The 18,952-nt window shown below is 48.3% G+C and overlaps 1 protein-coding gene and 1 long non-coding RNA gene across 4 annotated transcripts in view; both read right to left on the reverse strand.

Annotated features, from left to right (window-relative positions):
- FRMD6 (FERM domain containing 6) overlaps positions 1 to 18,952 on the reverse strand; it is a 144,068-nt gene that overhangs the window by 35,783 nt on the left and 89,333 nt on the right. For all 3 annotated transcript variants that reach the window (XM_080977374.1, XM_080977373.1, XM_080977375.1), the window contains one exon: positions 4,834 to 5,093. In XM_080977374.1, the coding sequence (XP_080833500.1) occupies positions 4,834 to 4,932 (99 nt within the window). In that variant the 5' untranslated portion in view covers positions 4,933 to 5,093. The remainder of the gene's footprint in view (positions 1 to 4,833; positions 5,094 to 18,952) is intronic.
- LOC308470594 overlaps positions 1 to 18,952 on the reverse strand; it is an 80,379-nt gene that overhangs the window by 35,783 nt on the left and 25,644 nt on the right. The gene's annotated exons all lie outside the window — the stretch shown is intronic.

Consider the following 18,952-nt stretch of genomic DNA (forward strand, 5'->3'; position numbering starts at 1 on the left):
CTTCTCTGTCTCCCCCCCTTGTTGTTTAGAGGGCTACACCTTTGGTTGCATCCTGTTTATAACTTCTTCCTCGCGTTACTCTTTCAGAGACGAGGGGTCAGCCAGATGGGCAGGGTATAAATAATAATTTTTTTTTACTATCCTCTGAAAGAACCAAGGGGCAAGCGCGGCTGCCTTGCTCTTCTCTAGGCTACTTAGTTAGATGAGAACAAGAAACCTTTTCTATCCGCAAGTTAAGTAATAAGAATTCCCATCACCCCCCAGCAGTGTGGCCAAGGGTGAGGGATGATGGAAGTTGTACTCCAAAAACATCTGGAGGTTCCTGAGGATCCCTGGGTCCGCTGCCAAGTGGAGCGTTAATCATGAAATTAACAGCAGCTACCCAGGATTTTAGGCAGGGTTTCTGAAGATAATGGGGATTGAACCTGGAAACGTTTGCACGCAGAGCACAGCATACGCATCAAGCTCCAAGGGCTCAGAGCCAGAGGACTGATGGTCAGAGGGAGAAGACTGTTTGTGGGGACAGAGGGTGGGAGGGTATGGATGACTCCCTGGTCCTGAACAGGGTAACTGTGCCCCTGAAGGACCAGGTGCGCAGCCTGGGAGTTATGTTGGACTCACAGCTGTCCATGGAGGCGCAGGTCAATTCTGTGTCTACCAGCTCCATCTGGTGCACAGGCTGAGACCCTCGATGGAGTGGTGCATGCTCTAGTTATCTCTGACTTGGACCACTGCAATGCGCTCTACGTGGGGCTACCTTTGAAGGTGGCCCGGAAACTACAACTAATCCAGAACGTGGCAGCTAGACTGGTGACTGGAAGCGGCCGCCGAGATCACATAACACCGGTCCTGAAAGATCTACATTGGCTCCCAGGATGTTTCCGGGCACAATTCAAAGTGTTGGTGCTGACCTTTCAAGTCCTAAGCAGCCTTGGCCCAGTGTACCTGAAGGAGCGTTTCCACCCCCATTGTTCTACCCAGACACTGAGGTCCAGCTCCGAGGGCCTTCTGGCGGTTCCCCTCATTGTGAGAAGCAAAGCTATAGGGAACCAGGCATGGGGCCTTCTTGGTGGTGGCACCCGCCCTGTGGAACGCCCTCCCATCAGATGTCAAAGAGATAAACAACTACCTCACATTTAGAAGACATCTGAAGGCAGCCCTGTTCAGGGAAGTTTTTAATGTGTGACATTTTAATGTAGTTTTAATCTTTGTTAGAAGCCGCCTAGAGTAGCTGGGGAAACTCAGCCAGATGGGTGGGGTACAAATAATAAATTATTATTATTATTAACCATGGTTAAGGGAAATGTCGCAGAGCTACACAGAGCCACAACGCCATTCTCCATTCCAAAGCCATCAAAAACAAGAATGAAAATAATGATTGCAGACTAGAACCACTAAAATCTCAAATATCGTTTCCAGGCAGTTAACTGAGAAGGGGGGAAACTACAAGATCCATCGGACCCAAGAGGGCTTCCATTTTGCTTAACCCATTGCGATTTCAACAGCTCTGTTTGGAAGCTTGAAGCATGGTAGGTAGAAAGCCGTTCCAAACGTCTAGAGAGACCGTTATTTGCTCACGGTCATCAGGCCTCGGCTTCTGCCCATTTTGCGGCAATTACGGAGACGGCGTGCAAATAAAACTTGCAGATCCGCTGCAAAAAATATTCTAATTTCCAGCAAGGCTCTGGATGCTTTGAGGGCCCCCTCGCTTCGCCAAGAAGGCACCAAGCCAGAGACTTAATAATTGAAGAATTCAAAACAGCCGCATAAGCAACTCTCTAAAAATGTTGCATGTAAGACAAGAAGTGGGAGAAATGGCCCCATCAGAGAAACAAAGGGAAGGCAAAAGCTCTAAAGGATCATCGCTTGGGAACTTCTAAATAGGACATCAAACTGCCAGGGGAGAGAAATTTGGTAGAGAGGTGGGCATGCAATGCAGCGATCCTTTAAATTTAACGCCTGTCATTTCCAAAAGGAGGTTCTAGTCACACAGCCAAGATAAAGAGCTTTTGGGTGAGCAGCAAGGATATAATGGGTGAAAATTGTAACTTTTCCTTCTTTTCAAGCATGAACAGCGCAGGCCTCTCTGGGTCACAGCCAGTGGCGGAGTTACGTATAAGCTAAACAAGCTATAGCTTAGGGCCCCACTTTCTTGGGGGGCCCCCAAAAAATGTAAAGGGGAAAAAAACCTGGATGTACATTTCCAAAATATAAGATAAAGAACAAATAAAATAAAACCTACATACAGTGTTTTGTGTTGTGTAGGCTCCTGTGATGTAAGTCATGGGTCCCGCCTGCTCCCTAAAATATCACTGGTTTGCTCCTTTCTATATATAGGGTGCCTACATTCTGCATGAACTGGTTGCACGGCAACATGTGCAAATGGCTTGAGATACCCATTAGGTCCTTAAATGACCATATAGCATATATTCAACACAAAAACAGCGACAATTTGTTGTTGACAAAGGACAGCTGGACATATAAAGGGCCCCATTACCTTCAGTAGCTTAGGGCCTCATCAAACCTAAATCCGGCCCCGGTCACAGGTCCAAACCCCATGAAAGAAGGGACAGGAGCAAAGCTGTTCTGGATAAAATTTAGAAGGCTGGCTATTGCGGAAGCCAGCCAGGAAAGGGCTGAGAGAGACAGGCCTTTTAAACTGTCAGCTCTTCATTTCGGCAGCCTAATAATTCAGGCTGGGGAGAGTCATTTAGTGTTGCTGTAATTAAACTACCAAGAGTAAGAGACTCTTTGCTTGTGTACTGGCCAGGGGTAACCTAACATCCGTCATCTATGGTCTCTAGGTTAGACTACTGCAATGTGTTATAGGTGGGGCTGCCTTCAAAGGCGGTTCGGAAACTGCAGCTGGTGGAGAATTCAGCGGCTAGATTGCTGAGTAACACCAGTTTTGGCACAGGTGTTCTGGCTGCTTCTGGGCCCAATGCAAACAGCAGGTTTTTACCCGGAAAGCCTTATGCAGCTGGGGACCACAATATTTCAAGGACACCCTCGACCCACGTGAACCAACCTGGACCCCATGCTCTTCATCAGAGTCCCTTCCACGTGGCCCCTCTGAGGGAGGAACTGAAGGTGGCAACATGAGAAAGGGTCTTCTCAGTGGTGGCTCCCCATTTATGGACTGCTTGTCTCCAGGAAGGCATGCCTGGATCCCTCACTATCTGCTTTTATGCATCAGGGAAAAACATGCTTACACACCGAAGCCCTTGGAGTTTAATTCTTGGTGTATTTTTTTGGGGGGGGGGGGGATTTGGGTTTGTTCTTTTATGTAAACTGGTACCTTGGTTCTCAAACACCTTGGTACTCAAACAACTTGGAACCCAAACACTGCAAACCTGGAAGTAAGTGTTTTCCGGTTTGCAAACTTTTTCAGAAGCCGAACGTGCTCCGTTTTGAGTGTTACGCTTCCGATTTGAGTGTTGTGCTGGAGGTCTGTCTGTTTATGCTATTCGTTTTGCATTTTTGTTTCTGCGGCTCTTTTGGTTTTGGTTTTGTGACTGTGTGGAACCCAGTTCAGATACTGATTGATTGATTGATTGTGTGACTGCAGTACATTGTTTATTGCTTTTATTTTATGGATCAATGGTCTCGTTAGATAGTAAAATTCACGTTAAAATTGCTGTTTTAGGGTTTGTTTTTAAAAGTCTGGAACGGATGAATCCATTTTGCATTCCTTTCTATGGGAAAGCGCGCCTTGGTTTTGGAATGCTTTGGTTTTGGAGCAGACCTCCGAAATGGATTAAGTTTGAGAACCAAGGTACCACTGTATGTTACTGTTATTTTAGGTTGATTTTATTCCTGCTTTTATATTTATTTATCGCCTTTGCTTTTATAAATTGCTTCGAGTTCAAATTTTTTTTGGGGGGGGGGGGAGATGACAAATGACGATGACGGCGGTTTTATTACCTGCCCTTCACCATCAGGTCCCAGAGCTATTCAAAATTCAGAATGAAAAGCAGTTAAAACAGATTGCAGCCCCAGGAATAGGGTGGCCCCTGCAAACACACCTAGCTTTCAAAGCCCAGGGCAACTCTGCAAATTTCCCCCCTTCCCAGAGACCTGCCAGTATAGCCCACCTTGCTCTAGACAGTTGGACCTGGGGGGGTAATGCCCCCCCATGCACCAAGACAGTGCTTGAGCAAGGTCTACTTCACCCAGGTCTCAGAAAGGGGGAGGGAAAAGTTGGGGGGCACATACCGTATTTTTCGCTCTATAGGATGCACTTTTCCCCCTCCAAAAATGAAGGGGAAATGTGTGTGCGTCCTATGGAGCGAATGCAGGCTCCTTGGCTTCAGCGATAGCAACGCAAAGCCTCCGAAGCGCAGAGGGAGAGCTCCCCCCGCGTTCCGGAGGTTTCGCGTTGCTTTCACTGAAGCTGCCTAAAGCCCCCGGAGCGCAGGGAACACCCGCTGCGCTCCAGGGGCTTCAGGCAGCTATCCGCAAGCCTTCGGAGCGCAGCAAGAGTTCCCGCCGCGCTCCAAAGGCTTGCGGATAGCTGCCTGAAGCCTGGAGAGCGAGAGGGGTCAGTGGACACTGATCCCTCTTGCTCTCCAGGCTTCGCTTCGCTGGAGAGGCGCTGCAGAGTTTTCCCTCTCTGCGCAGCGCCCCTTCGGTGAAGCGGGAGGAGAAATGGAAGGGGCTCCGTTTCTTCTACTGCTTCGCTGAAGGGAAGCTGAGCAGAGAGGGGGAGAATCTTTTTTTTCCTGTTCTCCCCCTCCTATGGTCCGGTGCGCCCTATAGAGCGAAAAATACGGTACTTGTGACAGGCCCCCGGGGAATGGCAAGAAAGAGGCAGCCTTGAGACGGCTCACTCACGTTTATGATGATGTTGAGGGAATGGTCGTTGGGGAGGAAAACACACACGCTGCGTCGGTCCTGCATGACTCTGTTATTGTGGAAGTTCAATTTGTTCATCGTGTTCCGGGCCTTCCCCGTGGATGTCTGAGCGAGCCGCTTGGAGACTGCGCGGGAACCTCGGGGTCACGGCACTGGGAGACCAGCAGCTCCACCTCCTCCTGCTCACCTGCGGCCCAGCAGGCTGGGCATCTGAGCATCTCTTCCCACGGGTACCATCACTGGAAAGGATGAGAAGCACACGCAACTTCAGATGCTGCTGGCCACGAGAAGATGGGAGAAGAACTTCGCCATGGCCTACCCCCAGTGTTGGACTACAACTCCCATCATCCCTGACCTCGTCCAACCACAGCTGAGAAACACTGCACCCAAACCAATAATTACAATTATTATTGTTTTAATCCCACCTTTAAAAGAAAAATATAGAACGCAGGAGGTGGCCTGCAACTAGGAATGGGAAGCCCTCTCAATTTCTGTTTCCCATATCCCCAGTCTTCTAAATTTGGTTCTCCACATTTACATATAAGTTTGAGATTCTCTGTGTCTTTTAAAATCCTCATGAAAATTCTTCAGCATTTCAACGTGACTGGTCGGAGGTTCGAATCCCGGCAAGTGGGTGAACTCCCGTTGCTCGGTCCCTGCTCCCGCCAACCTAGCAGTTCGAAAGCACATCAAAGTGCAAGTAGATAAATAGGCACCGCTCTGGCGGGAAGGTAAACGGCGTTTCCGTGCGTTGCTCTGGTTCGCCAGAAGCGGCTTAGTCATGCTGACCCGGAAGCTGTACGTTGGCTCCCTCGGCCAATAAAGCGAGATGAGCGCCGCAACCCCAGAGTCGGCCACGACTGGACCTACTGGTCAGGGGTCCCTTTACCTTTACCTATCTCCCAATAGACACACATTTGCAAAGCACACTATCCCTAATATTGTCCCTATTATTACTTATTACCTACCCCTTGCCCTAAGGTACCAGGGCATATTACAAGACTAAAAACGCAACATTAAAAGCAGCCTGAAACAACTTACAGTCGCAAAAATAAGGTGTATCCTAAAAACATACCCCTTCGTGTGTCAAACATTTGCCCCTGCTGTTTTTGATATATTCACCATACAGTGGTACCTCGGGTTACATACGCTTCAGGTTACAGACTCTGCTAACCCAGAAATAGTGCTTCAGTTTAAGAACTTTGCTTCAGGATGAGAACAGAAATCGTGCTCCGGCGGCGCCGCAGCAGCAGGAGGCCCCATTATCTAAAGCAGTGCTTCAGGTTAAGAACAGTTTCAGGTTAAGAACGGACCTCCGGAATGAATTAAGTACTTAACCTGAGGTACCACTGTACAGTTCTTTCAGGTGAGGAAAAAACAAGGAAGCGTGTTTTCAATGTTATAGTCGTCAATGTGAGCATTTTTTCAAAGGAACCTTTTAACCCATTCTACGCATTCCTCTCATCATTACTTGGCTGGAGGGCTGAGGAGCAAAATGCGCCAACGTGTGAATTTTGAAAGATGGCTGTGTGTTTGGTTCACGTATCATCTCAGAAAGTGTGAATGGGGCAGAATTGGCTTCAAAGGAGAACAGGATCAAATTTCTGCCCCTGTCCTGACTCGTGACCGTTTTCTCCTCTAGTGGTGGAGGAGTCGAGAACGACAAAAATTCCCTCAACTCAGGCACACCATCACCCAGAAGAAGGCGGCCTTTGCGCCAGCAGATAGAACGAAGTTGTTACTTGCGTAAAATGTTTCTGAACTGCGATTCAGCCGAGGATTCCAGGCTGCCGGACGAAAGTACAAGAACAGTTCCCGCTGCACCGAAATGCAACGGATAAGATCATTCCCTTTCTTTGGCACACAAACACACACACACAAAAGTGTGAACGAAAAAGCAGGCTAAAAACAGAGAAGCTAACAAAGAGAAAAAAGTGGCTGCAACTATTAGTCTAAAATGCCCAGGGCAACATGGAATAATAATAATAATAATAATAATAATAATATTCAGGCAGGAGTTCCTCTGCCCCTCCTTACCTGGAAATGACAAGTACCAAACACAAGACTTAGGGCCCTTGTATCTATGGGACCGCCTCTCCTGGTCTGCCCCGCAGAGGACCTTAAGGTCCATGAATAACCATAGTTTAGAAGTCCCGGGCCCTAAGGAAGTCAGACTATCCTCCACCAGGGCCAGGGCCTTCTCAGTGATGGCTCCGACCTGGTAGAATGCTCTGTCCCATGAGACTAGGGCCCTGCAGGATTTAACCTCCTTCCGTTGGGCCTGTAAGACAGAGCTATTCCGCCTGGCCTTTAATTTGAATTCAGCCTGATCTTTCATTTCCCTTCTGTTCCCTCCCCTTCCCCTTTTATGAAGATCACGCGCTCTGAGACCCCACAGCTAATTCTCCCCTGGGCTCCTCGCTGGCCCAGGTAGGACCAATTCAGCCAGCTAGCCCTGGGGATTATCTGATTGATTTTTGATTTTTATTGTTATTCATATTTTTATACTGTATTTTATGCTGCTTTTATAATTAAGTTTTTTAAAGTGTTGTAAATTTGTTGTTAGCCGCCCTGAGCCCTGTTTTTGAACCAGGAAGGGCAGAGTATAAATAAAATTTTATTATTATTATTATTATTATTATTATTAAGACATTTTGCATGGAAAGCAAATGTTGCACCACTGAGCTCTACAGCCCTTCCTCGTTTTTCTTAAAGGCTTAAGCTGTTGCTCCTAGGTTCAAACTACATTCAGCCCGGCTTCCTACTTATTTGCTTAGGGACGGATGTCTTGTGCAGAGTTGGACCACTGGTCCATGTAGTTCAGTATTTCCAACACTGACTGGCAGCGCCTCTCCAGGGTTTCGGACAAGCGCTACCTGGAGATGCCAGTGACTGCACCTGAGACTCCACCATCCCTTGAAGGATGCTGCGGCAAATTTCGTCACCTGCGCTCCCATCTCTGTAGCGCCGCAGTCTATTTGTGTGCCCTCAAAGTTGCTACGAGGCCTTTTTGCCACTGGGTTCCCACCTCTGGAATTTGCAACAAGCAATAACACCGTTTTAATTATCCTCTCCCCCTCCACCGCCAAAGAAAATGCCGCCACAAACATGAACGAGGGCACCTTTTTATTAAGCGTACATTTCCCAATTGGGTTAGTCAAGCCATCGCCTCCTTTTCACTGAACAGAGGGGGCTTTGCATCTTTTTAATCAACTGGAAACTCATCTCCTGAAAGCCTGAAGGGCTTTCTTCCACGTGCATTAAGCAGCTGTCCAAAGGCAAGCTCCCTTCTCATCTCTGAACGTTAAGAGCATAAGCTGAGCCTTCCTGGATCAGGACCATCCAGTCCGGGATCCTGTTCTCGCAGTGGCTGCCCAGGTGCCAGTGGGAAACCAGGGAGCAGGATTCAACACAAGAGCAACTCTCCCCTCCTGTGCTTTATAATAATAATTAATAATAATGATAATGATAATAATAATAATAATAATAATAATAATAATAATAATAATTTATTACTTATACCCCACCCATCTGGCTGGGCTTCCCCAGCCACTCTGGGCAGCTTCCAATAAAATATTAAACTACCATAATTCATCAAACATTAAAAGCTTCCCTAAAGAGGGCTGCCTTCAGATGTCTTCCAAAAGTCTGGTAGTTGTTCTCTTTGACATCTGGTGGGAGGGCGTTCCACAGGGCGGGCGCCACTACCGAGAAGGCCCTCTGCCTGGTTCCCTGTAACTTGGCTTCTCGCAGCAAGGGAACCGCCAGAAGGCCCTTGGCACTGCACCTCAGTGTCCCGGGCAGAATGATGGGGGTGGAGACGCTCCTTCAGGTATACTGGGCTGCGGCCGTTTAGGGCTCTCAAGGTCAGCACCAACACTTTGAATTGTGCTCGGAAACGTACTGGGAGCCAATGTAGGTCTTTCAGGACCGGAGTTATGTGGTCTCGGCGGCCGCCCCCAGTCACCAGTCTAGCTGCCACATTCTGGATTAGTTGTAGTTTCCGGGTCACCTTCAAAGGTAGCCCCACGGAGAGCGCATTGCAGTAGTCCAAGCGAGAGATAACCAGAGCATGCACCACTCTGGCGAGGCAGTCTGCGGGCAGGGAGGGTCTCAGCCTGCGTACCAGACGGAGCTGGTAAACAGCTGCCCTGGACACAGAACTGACCTGCACCTCCATGGACAGCTGTGAGTCCAAAATGACTCCCAGGCTGGGCACCTGGTCCTTCAGGGGCACAGTTACCCCATTCAGGACCAGGGAGTCCTCCGTACCAGCCCGCCTCCTGTCCCCCAAGAACAGTACTTCTGTCTTGTCAGGATTCAACCTCAATCTGTTAGCCGCCATCCATCCTCCAACCGCCTCCAGACACTCACACAGGACCTTCACCGCCTTCACTGGTTCTGATTTAAAGGAGAGGTAGAGCTGGGTATCATCCGCATATTGATGGACACCCAGCCCAAACCCGCAGTTGCTGGTTTCCAGCAACTGGGATTCAGAAACATTGCTGCCTCGGACCATCAATAGCCCTAAGCTCCTCCATGAATTTGTCCAATCTCCTTTTAAAGCCGTCCTGTGGGAGGGAGTTTCATAGATTAACCACGCACTGTGTGAAAAAGTACCGTATTGGCCCGAATATAAGCCGCATCCGAATATAAGCAGCACCTTTAAAGTTTGGGGGGGGGGGAGAGAGAAAAAAAGACAAGACCCAAATATAAGCCATTTCCTTAAAATTCCACAGGCACTCACACCCGTTTCGTTTTACTGTATGTCTGTTTCAGCAGCGATACCGTAAAAGCCAATTTTTGTAAGGTCGCAAATTTAAGCCACACTTTTAACTTTTCACGGTCGGAATTTGGAAGGGAAAAAAAAGTGCAGCTCATATTCGGGCCAATACGGTATTTTCTTTTATCTGTCATGTTTCGCACACGGTGCTCTGACGCGGACAAAAATAGTGATTTCCTTAACAGGAAGGCTCTAACCATCTGAAACAGAGAGTGGAGAAGGAACGATGGAGAGAGAGAACAATACGGGAAAACGCAATTGACCGGTACATATTTTATTTCATAAAAATTATACACCTCTTGATTGCAAAAAACAAAAGAAAAACCTCAAAGCGGTTTACAAAAGGTAAAACAGTAGAATCAAGAAAAAAAATCAGTGCCATACTCTTAAAAGATACACAAGTTAAATCCTTAAACAGATTAAAATTATCTCAGCTTTCTAAGCATCTGGGTAGGCTTGTCTTAAACTAGGTACTTAGCAGGCTAGGAACTTAAAGTTGGTTGCAGCTGGGAAGAAGGATTAAAGTGGCAAGGCCACAGATATGTGAGGAAACGTGGATTTTGAGGAGGGGGGCTGAAGATGGGAGAGGGGTTTCTGTGCCGGTAAGGTGTCAATGCGCTTTGTGGCTCAGGCTAGGATTCCAGAATGGCTTTTGTAACATCGCTGTGGCTGTTTTATCCCAGGCTGCCTCGGCCTCACGGCTGCCTTCTTTGCAAAACTAGGCGAAGGGCTCCATCCGGTGTAAAATTCCAAGGGCTTCGACGCAGGCGCCGTGAAACTGAAGGGTTCTTTGTGCTGAGAAACCTCAAAACTTTTATAGAGGAGCAAAGCATGCAAAGGCCAGGGTCCACCAGAACAAAGTGGTACAAAAGTGGATTTTGCTGCTTCAGAATGCAGGATGCCACTCTTTTTGCAAAATGCAGGACATTAGGGAGAAATGTCCTAGCTGCTTGCTGTGCCAGATTTGTATTTGCAGGGAAGCACAAAAAACCACAACCCACTGCCAGCTTATTTATCGGGTGGGATCCATACTGGTGCCTTATTATACTGGACGTGTAGACCAGCTGCAAATACACTTCATAGATGTGGAAGAAATTACCGGTACATGTTCAGTAGCAGATGGGCAAAACCGATTGCTGCAAATTACCGTATTTTTCGCTCCATAGGAAGCACTTTTTTCCCTTCAAAAATGAAGGGAAAATGTGTGTGCGTCCTATGGAGCGAAGACGCCATAGCCCCGCGACCCTCTCCCGGCTGGAGAGGTGACGGGCGGCTATTGAGGCTCTTGCCATAGCCGCCCGTCACCTCTCCAGCTGGGAGAGCGCGCGCTGGGCTAAAGCAGCCCCCCGCGATCCTCTCCCGGCTGGAGAGGTGACGCGGCTATTGAGGCTCCTGCCATAGCTGTGCGTCACCTCTCCCCCTGGGAGAGCGCGCGCGGGGCTAAAGAAGCCATAGCCCCGCGACCCTCTCCCGGCTGGAGAGGTGACGCACGGCTATGGCAGGAGCCTTTCCACTGCTCCCTGACCTGCTCTTTGGGGCTGGTGGTGGGCTTCCCCCCGCCAGCCCCAAAGAGCAGGTCGAAAGGAACCTGAAGCCTGGAGAGTGAGAGGGGTCAGTGCACACCGACCCCTCTCGCTCTCCAGGCTTCCAAGGTAGCCGCCTGAACGCACCTTAAACGGCACCTTGTTTTAGAGCGGGAAAACAAGAGGGGGAAAGTTCTCCCCCTCTCTGCACAGCGCCTCCTGCCACTTCGCTGAAGGGGCGCTGGGCAGAGAGGGGGAGAATTTTTTTTCCTTGTTCTCCCCCTTCTAAAACAAAGTGCGTCCTATTGTCCGGTGCGTCCTATGGTGCGAAAAATACGGTATTAATTTTGCTTGAAAGGATTTGGGGGCCTAAAGGTAAAGGTAAAGGGACCCCTGACCATTAGGTCCAGTCGTGACCGACTCTGGGGTTGCGGTGCTCATCTCGCTTTACTGGCCGAGGGAGCTGGCGTACAGCTTCCGGGTCATGTGGCCAGCAGGACTCAGCCACTTCTGGCGAACCAGAGCAGCGCACGGAAACGCCATTTACCTTCCCGCTGGAGTGGTACCTATTTATCTACTTGCACTTTGACGTGCTTTTGAACTGCTAGGTTAGCGGGAGCAGGGACCGAGCAACGGGAGCTCACCCCTGTGGTTTAACCCACAGCGCCACCCGCATCCCTACCCTTCAGCAAAAGAAAAAAAAGGTTCTCACATCAGCTTAACGTGAGGCAAACATGGCTCCTCAGAATAGAAGACACAACACAAAAGGAATGGGGCTCGAGAGGGAGGAGGAAAGGAAGCAAACTCTGGTTCTTCAGTGTAAAGTTCTTTTAGCAACCAAGCTGGAATGGAAGAGGAGTTCAGGGAGGGGAGGAGGGGAGTTGGTGGTCTCTGCTGGCCTGGCAGTGATGGAGGGAGAAGCCGGAAGGGGCTGGTTTCTCAGTGGCCCTCCTTCCTTCCTTCCTTCCTTCCTTCCTTCCTTCCTTCCTTCCTTCCCTCCCTCCCTCTCTGCTGCAACCACTCAAACAAACTGGCAAGGGAAGGAAGGCATGAGTTGAAGCTGAAAAGTAGTGCATGGGGGGGGGGAGAGGATGCTTAACCCTGCCTGCCACCAGCCATTCCCCCCCCCCCCCGCCCTGCAATCCAGGGCGAAACGTGCTAGGAGGAAGGCAAATCCACACCATGATCAACTCCTGCCCAGAAACCAATGTCCCCACTGTGGAAGGACGTGTGGATCCAGAATTGGCCTCCACAGTCACTTACGGACTCATTGTTAAAACCGTGTTTATGGAAGACAGTCTTAGTTCTAGATTCAGGTAGGTAGCCGTGTTGGTCTGATGCAGTAGAAATACAACAACAACAACAACATATTATTTATACCCCGCCCTTCTGGCTGGGATTCCCCAGCCACTCTGGGTGGCTTCCAACAAAATATTAAAATACAATAATCTATTAAACATTAAAAGCTTCCCTAAACAGGGAATATAATATTTTTTTTTAATGTCCAGTAGTGCCTTAGGGACCAACTAAGTTTGTCACTGGTATGAGCTTTCGTGTGCATGCACACTTCTTCAGATACCTTGCAGACGAAAGCTCATGCCAAGAACAAACTTAGTTGGTCTCTAAGGTGCTACTGGACAATTTTTAATTTTTTAAAAATATATCTTACTCGGCTACGAGTGATCGCCAAAGAAGAAGACGACGACATTGTTCTCCCTCTTCCGTTTTATCTCCAGAACAATCCTGTGAGGCGGGTTGGCCGAGAGGCAGTGACTGGTCCCAGGCCACCCAAGTGAGCTTTGTGGCCAAAGGGGGTGTGGGGTGTCTCCCAGGTCCTAGTCTGTCACTCCAACCATGACATGGTACTGCCTTTTCGCACCTTCCCCAAATCCTTGGCAGAGACCAGGAATTATCAGACACAGGACCCCAAGGAAAAGGCGGCTGCGAACTGAGTCTCAAACCACGGCGGCTGCACAGATTTCATTCCATCCACATTTCTCTCTCATTTCTCTGTGACGACTAGGGCTGGGTGACATATCGAGATATCATCCAAAACCAGTTAGCAGTCCATGTCTTGATATCGGTTTCGCAATTTTGGACCTGGCAATAGAGTGCAAATCATGACTTGTGCGCTCTGCAAAAATCACGATGTGGGGGAAACCATGAAGCCAGCCAAAACCTCCATCCTTATTTCAGACATCAGGACATATTGGTATATCACGATGTTTAGCTGGTGATATATCACAATGCCGAAAACCAGATATCGCCTAGCCCTAGTGATGACAAACACCAAAGCTGTCAACTCGCCATCAAGCAGCTTGTGTTTTTCTTTCCAGGAGCGTGGAATTCAATCCCGAAACAGAGCTTGAGAGGAACTTCTGACTAACACTGCTATGTCTCAGCCAACGTCGCTTCATCTGTGTCTCCGTCTATTTTAAGCTCTTCTTGCACCTATAAAGGGCCAGGCAAAGCTTTCCCAAAAACTCTCCGTCTCTCGGTGTTTTACAACCCTTTACCTAGGCACTCCCAAGGCCCAATTTAAAAACCTTCAGCTTTAGGAGAAGCAAAACATTTCACCGATCTCTGTTTCGCCATCCACTTAATCACCCAAAAGCTCCTGCTGCTGGCTCAGTCCTCCAGAAAACCCTAAGCCTCGTTGAATACAAGGAAATTCAGGCTTTCTTGCCAGCGTGAGCCCAAGATGTTTGGCCACCTGAGGCAAGCCACAAAATGCCACCTCGCTCCCTGCCACAGAAGGAGGGCTGAGTGAAGATCCACAACAGGAACAAGGAGGGAACGAAGATCTACCTGGAATCTGCTGCCCCTGTGGATTCTGCCGCCCGAGGTGGTTGCCTCCCCTTGCCTCATGGGAGGGCCGGCCCTGTTTCTTGCTCACAAACGCACACAGACATACAGGCTCTCTGAAAGTCCTTTGTATAAGCATAATTATTTGTGCTCGGTTACACACTACCAGCGACACGGGTGGCGCTGTGGGTTAAACCACAGAGCCTAGGACTTGTCGATCAGAAGGTCAGCGGTTCAAATCCCCGCTACGGGGTGAGCTCCCGTTGCTTAGTCCCTGCTCCTGCCAACCTAGCAGTTCGAAAGCACATCAAAGTGCAAGTAGATAAATAGGTACCACTCCAGCAGGAAGGTAAACGGCGTTTCCGTGCGCTGCTCTGGTTTGCCAGAAGCGGCTTAGTCATGCTGGCCACATGACCCGGAAGCTGTAGGCCGGCTCCCTCGGCCAGTAAAGCGAGATGAGCGCCGCAACCCCAGAGTCGGTCATGACTGGGCCTAATGGTCAGGGGTCCCTTTATCTTTATACAGGCATACCTCAAGTTGAAGTAGCTTCAGGTTAAGTATTTTCGGGTTGCGCGCTGCGGCGACCCGGAAGTAACGGAGCGCGATACTTCCGGGTTTCGCCGCTCGCGCATGGGCAGATAGTAAAAATGACGTCATGCACATGCGCAGAAGCGGCGAATCGCGACCTGCGCACGCATAGACGCAGGTTGCATTCGCTTCTGGATGCGAACGGGGCTCCGGAACGGATCCCGTTCGCATCCAGAGGTACCACTGTACTAGACATATCAACATACCTACACACCTACCCCACACGGACACCCACCAAGTGACTTGACTTCCAGCCATTCTTGTTACGCTACTTTATTTTTCCAACTAGCTTAAACGCATTTCATTATTTCTTTAATCTCTTCTTCTATCTTAACTTTCCTTTCACTCTAATTCACTCTAATACTCTCCTTTCACTCTGGATTCACTCGGTTGAAATGAAGTATTTGCCTGGGGTGGGGGGAATCCTAAATATACAAAGGCAGCATCTGTCATACTCACGAGTAGCTCCGCTGAAATCCATGGACATGGATAGCTCAAGACTGCAATAGGTCTACACAACCCATTGCACCTAGCGCAGTTTTCAACGTGATATTCATATCAAAATCAAAGCTTTACTTGAACTTTTTTTGGGGGTGGAAAACTCATAAATATTTTAAGATGTCGAAACTCAAAACATTCCCCTTACATTATTTAAATTTTAAGGGGGGGGATGAAGGCACAAAAAAAAACTGGTAGCATACTAATTTTAGCATGCTTGAACAGCTGTGAACATCAATATCTTAGGGGCAGACATCCTAGCTATAGCTAGCTGGGAAAATAAGCTTTGATTTTAGATTTAGTTAGATTGGATTGGACTGGATCCACTCCAGTTAGCCAATTCAACTTGTAATTTTCTTGTTCAAATCTGTAGTTAAGTCCCTTTGCAATTTACAATAAAATCAAAATTCACTACCCAAATCTTTTAAATAACTGACTGTGATTTTATTAGTAACCACCAGTAATTTATCTACCTCTGGTTGATTCTACAGTTTCCATAGCTTGGGGTGTCCAGCAGTCAGCTGTTGCTGGGAAAAGCTGCAATCATAAGGGCTAGCAACTTGGAACATTTTTAAAGCAAGCAGAGTGAAAATTCTCGGGATGCCAATGTCATTTGTTCAGTATTGGATTACAGGCAACTGGAACCTCTAATTAAAACCGGAGCAAGATGGTTTGAGCATATTCTTCTTCTTTGGCGATCACTTGTAGCAGAGTAAGACTGTCTTCCATAAACACGGTTTTAACAATGAGTCCGTAATAATTCTCGATCCTGGTCCGACTGCATTGGCTACCAACTAGTTTCCAGGCCCAATTCAAAGTGCTGGTTTGGACCTATAAAGCCTTAAACGGCTCAGGACCACAATACCTCAAGGACTGTCTCTTCCCATATGAACCGGCCCAGACCCTGAGATCCTCTTCCAAGGCCCTTATTCGTGTGCCTCCTCTAACAGTCCGGAGGGTGGCAACATGAGAACGGGGCCTTCTCTGCAGTGGCTCCCCGTCTGTGGAATGCTCTCCCCAGGGAAGTTTGCCTGGCGCCTTCAATGTACACCTTTAGGCGCCAGGCAAAAACGTTCTTTTTAACCAGGCCTTTGGTTGATCTGATGGACATCCTATGCCCTTTTAAAATGTGTTTTCTGTGGGGGTTCGTCTGAGTGAACTACAGAATGGAAATAGAATCAGCTCATCCACCCTGAGCCAAGACCCCGCCGGACTTACCATCACCTTGGGAGGACATCCAACACCCCTTTAGAATGTGGCTCTTTGGGGGATTTTCTATTGGGTTATTGTTTTTTTGTTTGATTTTACATGCTGTGGTCTTGTTTTTGAACTGCCCTGAGACCTCCGGGTTTGTGTTCTGCCTCCACAATCAGAAGAAGCGATGCTTCTGAACAGCAGAGGATTACCCTTCTGCAAGACCAGCCAAGGAGGTGAAGGGCAGGAAGGTGTATAAATTGAAATAATAATAATAATAATAATAATAATAATAATAATAATAATAGTAATAATAGTTGTAGTAGTAGTAATAATTATAATAACAACAATAATAATAATAATAAATTCACATCTATGGGACTGCCTCTCTTGGTATGCCCCGCAGAGGACCTTAAGGTCCACAAATGACAACTTTTTGGAGGTCCCAAGCCACAAGCTTGTTAGATTGGTCTCAACTAGGGCCAGGGCCTTTTCAGTACTGGCCCCGACTTGGTGGAACGCTCTGTCACAAGAGACTAGGGCCCTGCAGGATTTAACTTCTTTCCGCAGGGCCTTTAAGTCAGAGCTATTCTGCCTGGCCTTTAATTTGAATTCAGCCTGATCTTTTATTTCCCTTCTCTTCCTTCCCCCTCCCCTTTTATGAAGATCAGCCGCTCTGAGACCCCACAGCTAATTCTCCCCTGGCCTCCTTGCTGGCCCAAGTAGGACCAATTCAGCCAGCTAGCCCTGGGGATTATCTAATTGATTTTTGAATTTTGAATTTTATTGCCATTCATGTTTTTACACTGCATTTTATGCTGTCTTTATAATTAAGTGTTTTAAAGTGTTTTAAATTTGTTGTTAGCCGCACTGAGCCCAGTTTCTGAACCGGGAAGGGCGGGGTATAAATAAAATTTTAGTATTATTATTATTATCATTATTTTCCCTTCCCTCCTCTGCCTCTACGTCAGAGGGATTGGGGATCATGAGAGATGCAGCTTCCCCGAAGGCAGCTGCAGTCGCAGTTAATCTCTCGCAAGCGCTGGGTAGCTCACGCATCTCTGTAACGGCACAAGGTTTAGATACGCTACTGTTTTAAGCACATAGCTGTTTCGCTTGTTATCTGAAGGGAGGCTGCACATTTTGGAACGAACCCTAGAGCAACAGTTAACCTGTCCTGGTGGGAGCGCAGGAAGCTGCCTTGTATTGAGTCAGACCATTGTCCCATCTAGTCCAATATTTCCTACACTGACTGGCAGTGGATCTCCAATGTTTCAGGCAGGACCCTACCTGGCAATGCCAGGATTTGAACCCAAGTCCTTCTGCCTGCAAAGCAGATGTTCTGCCACTGCCCTATAGCCTTTTGTCTTGGGAAAATGCCAGTCCCTGCCCGCAGGAGCTTACAATCAGCATTTTTGGAGGGGTATATGTGACAAAGGGGCGTGGGTGGCGCTGTGGGTTAAACCACAGAGCCTAGCACTTGCCAATCAGAAGGTCAGTGGTTCGAATCCCTGCAACGGGGTGAGCTACCATTGCTCGGTCCCTGCTCCTGCCAACCTAGCAGTTCGCAAGCACCTCAAAGTGCAAGTTGATAAATAGGTACCACTCCGGCGGGAAGGTAAACGGTGTTTCCGTGCACTGCTCTGGTTCGCCAGAAGCGGCTTAGTCATGCTGGCCACATGACCCGGAAGCTGTACGCCGGCTCCCTCGGCCAGTAAAGCAAGATGAGCGCCGCAACCCCAGAGTCGGTCACGACTGAACCTAATGGTCAGGGGTCCCTTTACCTTATATGTGACAAATAGTCCATAGGACTTGAATCCTTGTGGTGAAGTAACAAACTGGTGGCGAATAGCCCACTGTGAAGGCTCACTGATGGCCCCCAAAGCTGCAACATCTGGAATGGGCCCAAATTTAGTGGGTTGTGTTCAGCATAGCACTAAGGTGAATGTCCCACTAGTGCAAGAATTCCTCCTGGTGCAATGTAGTGTTCTCCCCTTTTCCTCCTCCAACATGCCCCCCTAAATCTGTTCTGGGGGTTCATCCAACCCTCTGGAGCAGATCTGGGGACAGGTGGGGGGTGGACCTCCTTGCACGAGCACTGATCCTTGCACTAGCACACCTATGTAATTGCACACTGCCCATTGTCCATACGCCAACATACATTTATGTGTACTTAGGTAGTGGGCCTGCAGCAAAATGTTGCAGCATGGAGCGCTTCTGTTCAGTATTCTGGTCAGCTGCCCATGCTCTTATACAGGATAGTCCATTTTATCTCTCAACCCCAAGAACCTCAGAACAGCCAGTCCCTCTCAGCCAAAACTACACGAGAGTGTTGTGAGGGTAAAGGGGATGGGACCCTATACACTACCCTCAGCAGTTTGCCACAAAAGAAGTTTTTTAAAAAGTCAAAGATCTTGCACTGCAAACTAAATAGGATTTCATGTCATTAGGAAAGGTCTTCAAAATAGGTTCTGCTTAGAGTAGCCTCACTGAAATGAATGAACCTAAGTTTTTTGTTGTTGTTGTTTAGCTGTGTCCACCTCTTCGTGACCCCCTGGACCAGAGCACGCCAGGCACTCCTGTCTTCCACTGCCTCCCGCAGTTTGGTCAAACTCATGCTGGTAGCTTCGAGAACACTGTCCCACCATCTCGTCCTCTGTCATCCCCTTCTCCTTGCACCCTCCTTTTTTCCCAACATCAGGGTCTT

Source organism: Podarcis pityusensis (assembly GCF_964106645.2).
Source record: "Podarcis pityusensis genome assembly, chromosome: 1".
NCBI lineage: Eukaryota > Metazoa > Chordata > Lepidosauria > Squamata > Lacertidae > Podarcis > Podarcis pityusensis.